The sequence below is a fragment of the Nuphar pumila genome, chromosome 11 (genome assembly GCF_984573655.1).
Source record: "Nuphar pumila chromosome 11, dmNupPumi1.hap1.1, whole genome shotgun sequence".
Lineage (NCBI taxonomy): Eukaryota > Viridiplantae > Streptophyta > Magnoliopsida > Nymphaeales > Nymphaeaceae > Nuphar > Nuphar pumila.
In genome coordinates, this window is record NC_143259.1 from 19,477,735 (window position 1) to 19,483,963 (window position 6,229).

General features: G+C 40.6%; 1 protein-coding gene across 1 annotated transcript; it reads right to left on the reverse strand.

Moving 5' to 3' along the window:
- Positions 1 to 1,175: 1,175 nt before the first annotated feature.
- On the reverse strand, positions 1,176 to 5,789 carry LOC149822148 (putative glycerol-3-phosphate transporter 4). Its single transcript, XM_089980854.1, has 4 exons — positions 4,976 to 5,789; positions 3,754 to 4,883; positions 1,463 to 2,011; positions 1,176 to 1,360 (listed from the first exon to the last, which is right to left on the reverse strand). Exons 2-4 carry the CDS (start codon positions 4,823 to 4,825, stop codon positions 1,323 to 1,325), a joined length of 1,659 nt encoding a protein of 552 aa, XP_089836980.1. The 5' UTR covers positions 4,826 to 4,883; positions 4,976 to 5,789; the 3' UTR covers positions 1,176 to 1,322.
- Positions 5,790 to 6,229: the final 440 nt, after the last annotated feature.

Sequence of the window (6,229 nt, forward strand, 5' to 3'; positions counted from 1 at the left end):
TTTGTGCGTCATTGCTTTTTTCCATAATGCCTAACGACAACGAAAAAGAAGAGAAGACTGTAGAAAGAGATGACCGACAAATGCCCCTATGACGCCCACCAATGATCGAACCAGTCGATCGTGAACCTAAGAATGTTTTGTAACACAAGGTAGGAATAAGAAAGCGGCAATGTGTTGTAACACAAGCTATAAACCAAGGCGGGAACCTCGACTCGAGACAACGGCAAAGGTTGCTACTCTGGTGGCAGCAGACGAAGGCAAAGAGTGTGTCATTAAAGAAAGCTCCTGTTACAGTAGGTGCAAAAGTTTACTGCTTAGGACAAAAACGAAACGTTTGGACTTTGAAGAGTTAACATCATACTCGACTTTTTAGATAAAAAACATTTTTGTCCTTTTCTCGAACCGTCGTTTCTCTTTTTTTAAATGAAAGACATTTTTGTTATTTTCTTGAACCGTCGTTTCATGGCAAGAATAGCAAGAAAGGGTACTTAAGTCTTTGCAATCTCATCGGATTCCGATGCTAAGTGATGCAGACACACAGAGATACGAGCCCCATGAGCTTTTATACGTGACGCTCATTGAGACCCCAAACACGCACTGTGGCTAACGGCCGTCTTTGAGAGAGAACACAAGTCTAAGTCTCCTGGGAAACAAAGTCACAGGCATGTAAAGTTCAAAGCCAAACCAACTACTTCAAGCACACTCATCCACAAACTAGTACATAAAGAAATGTAACCAACGTTTATTGGAAAAAATAACCCCACAAATTTGTGACCAAAAGTGGTTAGCAGTGACCATTGAATGCGTCTCTTCAGCTCGAGGTGGGTTAAAGGCAAGGGCAGCAGTGCTGTGTGGTGGCACTGGCAATCATAAGAGATGCATATTTCATTTATGGTTGAACAATGACATGTTCTTTTGTCCCCAATACAAGCGGTACTTGTGGTGCTTCATTTATGGTTGTATGCTAGTTGTGGCAGATCTGTACTATCCACATTTTCTTATTCGGCTTAACAAAAAACAGAGAGACAAAAGCAATGGCCCTGAGGTTCCATTTAAAGGAAAACCCTCTAGATTGAGTGTTAACGCCTCTTTGCGTGGATGACCATGGCTAACGTTTCTTTGGGTAGATGACCATGGCTAACGTTTGCCAACCACATGGAAAACTGAAATCAAAATCTCGAAACTTAAAAGCTTGCTCCACAAATGATTCTTACACAAGGTTTTTCATGTAGATTGTTTATGCTTGTAGTGCCACTCATATTTCTTTATTTTAATTGAAATAGTATGGTTGTTTTCGCTGACAGCACATCAATTTTAGATCCTTATCTCTGCTCTCTCAATAAGGGTTCAGAAGTAGATCCTGCAAAAAGGCAACAATAGAATATAAATTTAGGATAATTTTGGATGTTTTATTGGTGCGTGCGTGTGTGTGTGTGTGTGTGTGTGAGAGAGAGAGAGAGACCTTGATTTCCTTGCTGGCTTAAGCTCTCATCATGCCTTGTTTTTCTATATATCTCCCTAATTTCTAATAGAACTAAACGGGACAAGAGGAGGCCAGCAATGAAGGCCCCGGCAATAAGCATTACAAACACTGAATCCCATCCTTTTCTTGAGATAAACCCAGTAAGAAGAGGACCGATTGCAGCCCCCACTGATCCAGTACCATCAATAATGGCTGTTACTGTTGCTAATGCACGAGAATCACCCTTAAGAGAGCTGTGCGTACCAAGATCAGCAGAAACAGCAGTGGTGATGAGGGCATAAGGCCCATTGACGAACAGCCCAGCGATCATCATAAGTAGTATGTTTAAGAACTTCGACGTATTGCCGTACCATCGGTATAAAAGAAGTGAAGGGATTGCCAGGTACATAAAGCTGGCTGCAGTTATAGCCCTAGCACTAAGCTTATCCGATATGTAGCCAGCAAGAATGCCACCCACTATTCCACCAACATCAAACAGTGTTGAAAGGTTCCCAGCAGACTTGACAGACATGTACTCTCCATCAATGGCTGCAAGCAAGATAAGCATTGTATAATGCATCCATTAGTCATATTTATGTAGATTAATTTCATCCTTGGAAAATTTCACTATAGTCTGTGGTATCAACAAGTTAGTTGATGTATTGAAAAATAGTTTACTTAGATGACTAAAATAGACATGGTTGTTGATCTACCCTAACTTCAAATTTGTTCAATGACAAATAAGAACTGGCAAACCACAGCACATGTTGGTAAATTAGTTCAACATGTAGGTGGTGATTAATCCACAAATTGCTGGAACTCAAAATGAATGTAAAAGAATGGTTTCAAAGTGTTGGCATATATTTTCAGGTTCTAAGATATTAGAGATGATGCAGGGTTGAACTATGTTCTAATGTTCCCAACTTCCAAAAGTGCACCCTTAATTATCTATGTTTCAGCAGAAGATTGGCCTTGGAAAATTCAAGGAGACACCTGCAAATACTCATGGCTCTAATGTCCAATTAGTCATAAGATGAACATGTGCTCATTTTGCCCATATGTTTATCTCTATGATGTAATAATGAAGATAAGAAAGTGCAAACAACCTACAATCTCATAGCCATGCATAAGGATTGAGAGTTAGTCTCTGGTATATGTCCCATTGATCAGTCTGTCCTTGCCATGTGCTACAAACGTGAACAATATGGCCATGTTTGCTGAGACTGTCCAATATAAGTTTAACTGGACCTGCAGAAGATAGTGTCCAGAGGGTTTTGCACACTTTCCAATTCATTGTTTGTTTTTTCGAGGAAAGGTTATGACTGAGTCCAGTAGTTTCTAGAATTACATGAATATGCGTCATGGAAAAAATTTGTCAAGATGGAGCTGCAGAATGGTAATCTAACCGATCTAAGCACTTTGTTACATTATCAATTTAATTTTTTGAGCAGTATTTACGGTTATCTTTGGAACATGTTTGAGGGCTTTGGGTAGATTTTGAGTTTTGAACTCAATGTTGGTCTACATATCTTCAAGATTGGTGATTGATAGAAGGATGTTGAAGAGGGATTTGGGATTTTGACATAGCAAGGTCAGACTGATCCATGGGTCTCGGACCAGAGGCTCATTCTCAAGCTATATGCATGACTTGAAATTGTAGGCTGTTTGCACTTGTATTTCATTGGGACAATAATCATACTGATAAACATATGGGGGAAATGAGAACATACATTCATCTTATGATGTAATATCCACCCTCTTCACATGAAAAATCAAACAAGGTTTATCCATGCAGAAATCTGTTCATCCTTGCAAAATTGCAAATTGTTTATATTGTTTGTATTCTTTATTTTTATTAGTAGAAAACAAAAAATTACTTCAACATGCCATCTCTATTTGCACTATCTTCTAGGAGAGGAAAAAAGCCAAAAAGAAAAGAAAAGCTCTGAGAGACATAATATGTAGAAATACGACTAGGAAATAAAAAGGTATCAACTTCAGATGACAGATGCTGCAGTAAGGGTGGACATCAGGACCGCCTATCAGGTACAGCATACCCGAGCTAGTACTGCCAGACTTGGGCCCACTTTTGGAGCCCAAGCTCAACAGGGCCGATGCCTGATGTGCAAAAAGAACTTCCAATAAGTGCAGCCTTGGCTTGATCTTCCCGGGCAGAAGGCCCAGGAGAGATCTAAACCCAGCTGGTCCCGGTCCACTCATATCAGTGAGTAGTTCCAGTTTGTTTTATTCATATAGAAATTTTTTCTGTAGTTCAAGTTTGAGAACGGTACCAGTCTGACTTAAATAAAATGGTAACCAGTAGAGGAATGTGTAAGCCACAAGCTTTGAGAAAAACAGGCACATTGAAAATGGGATCACTCCAGGAATCATGCATGCTTGCAAGAGCCCAACAGCATTGCTTCTGGTTATCGCACAAACATCTTGCTCGCCTGACTCAAGATCAACCTTATCCTTTCTCACATGCGCCTGATCATCCACAACTTTAGCATGTGCTTCTCTCTCATTATGCGAGTTCCATCCATGCGGGGAAGGAAGCCCCACATCCTCAGGATAAGCAGCCAGAAATAGATAAACCATAATACCTCCACAAAAAATCGACGCACCGGGAAGGACAAAGGACCACCCCCACCCATACTGCAAAACACTAGCAGCAAGAAGAGAGCCGCAAATATTCCCCACTGATGTATGAGCATTCCAAACACCCATGATCAAGCCTCTCTTCCTTTTTCCAAACCAGTTACCGATAACAGCAACTACAGAAGGCCAACCAGTTGCTTGGAACAATCCAGCAGTCATTTGCATTCCCATGTAAAACAAAAAACTGTGAACATTCCAAAAATATCCCATTCCAAAGAGCCCAACAAACAATCCACTTCCAACCATCCCAATGGTTAGAAACAGCCGAAGGTCCAAGGTATCCCCGAGATGCCCAGCCACATACATGCCCATTGAATAAAACAGAAGAAAAGCAACATCAATTTCTCCCAGTTTTGCAGTCCCATCTTCTTCATTAAATGGTGCCCAACCATCACCACACCCGTGAAAATGCGCATGTCTGCTAGCCAATGTGGAATTGGCAATCAACCCTCTTTTTCTGATAAAGACCGATCCCACTGGCCATGGATAAAACTCATTGTCCAGTCTATGGAACTCCCAGTCACCATCCATAACAGGCTCTGGATCCAAAACACTCTTTACAATACTGGTAGGCTTTCTTGAAGCATGATAGCAAGCATAAGCAATGAAGGTGAGTATCAAAACAAGCGCCCGGTGGGTAGTAAGGCTCCATTGCGAGCTTCGTATACCAGTTAGCAGCCTAATGCCCAGAGGCGGCCCTCCCATTTTCAAATTTTGGTTTCTTAACCTAGATCTCCTCAAATTGGCATACTCGGTCGACCAACTGCTCAATATCAAATCCACCAAAATCTTAGAACAATCGTGTCCACCATTAATTTTAGCACGACAGACCTCTTTCAAGTAAGAAACATCTACCTCTAAGGATGCATAATTCCTTGTAGCAATCAGGGCATCACCATCAAGATGAAAAAACGATAGGAAATAATTAGCAGAAAACCGACACCGTTTCTTCGAAAACCATCGAGTTCAGGAAGCAAAAAAAATGTAATAATATGGAAGACACTCGGGAACCAAAAAATGAACCTTCAAAACCCTAGATTTGTCAAAATTGCCATTCTTCCCATCAACAAAACCCTATTTTTTTTCAATCGAAAACTTACGGATCACGCAGCTCGATCATTCTCCCACAAAAAGCAAAACAAAATCCCATTAAACTTACAAAAAGATATGACCAACAAGAGATGAAATTCTACGATAAAAAAGGCTCTAACTTTTCGAAACCGAATTCTCCCGATCAAGAACCAAATCTTCCAATCCAAAACCCTAAAGGCATCCCTCTCCTTCTTCTGCGAAACAGGAACAAGAGAATCTACCAAACGGCCTCTACGAAACCCAGAATTCGACGACGCGGCAAATCACCCTGCCGTACCGAACAACGCCAGATCCAAGCGCTACCTTCCTAGATCAACACAAAAACCGCCCTAAAAACCCTCACGAATCCACCAAATCCTGCTCTAAAAATATCAGGAAAAAACTTAAAAACCCTTAAAAATTCCCTAAAAAGGTAGGGAAAAAAAGAATGAAGGATATCACCTAAGGATAACCACGCCTGTTAGGAAACGACGCAGCAATGAATGTGATTCGGCTTCTGAGAGATGGAGAAAACAGGGGAGAGGAGCCCATTAATGGGTCAGAAAGCGGAGCGAGGGGAGAAGAAGAAAGGAAGAGGAATAGGGGAAACGGAACGGGAGGGAATAACGGAGGTCCGGGGATCTACTTTGGCGGGGAGGCCTGATGTGTGGTTCGAAAACCTTGGAAGAGAGTACGGACGTGGTCCTCTCTCTCTCTCTCTCTCTCTCTCTCTCTCTCTCTATATATATATATATATATATATATATATATATATATCCGCCAGATTCTAGATTTAAATGTGATGTTTATATTTTAACCATCAGGATTAAAACACATGTTCAAGTTGGAGTCCTACTAAATTATTTCCTATCCTTCAGTATGCTTTGTGCAATATTACAAATATAAATTGGCATATTGTTTCCACTATTGGCATTTTTACAAATACAAATATAAATTGGCAATTTTACAAATTTAAATGATATCATTGCATCCTGTTGTAGTTTTGGTTCCAGTATTCATTGTTTGATTCCCTTTTTT

Excerpts from the sequence above, each read along its gene's own strand:
- LOC149822148 (XM_089980854.1), bottom strand. The coding sequence starts at position 4,825 with ATGGGAGGGCCGCCTCTGGGCATTAGGCTGCTAACTGGTATACGAAGC. Across the intron at positions 2,012-3,753 it reads ATTTTATTTAAGTCAGACTG|CCATTGATGGAGAGTACATG; the intron begins GTACCGTTCTCA and ends TCTTGCTTGCAG. Across the intron at positions 1,361-1,462 it reads AAGCCAGCAAGGAAATCAAG|GATCTACTTCTGAACCCTTA; the intron begins GTCTCTCTCTCT and ends GCCTTTTTGCAG.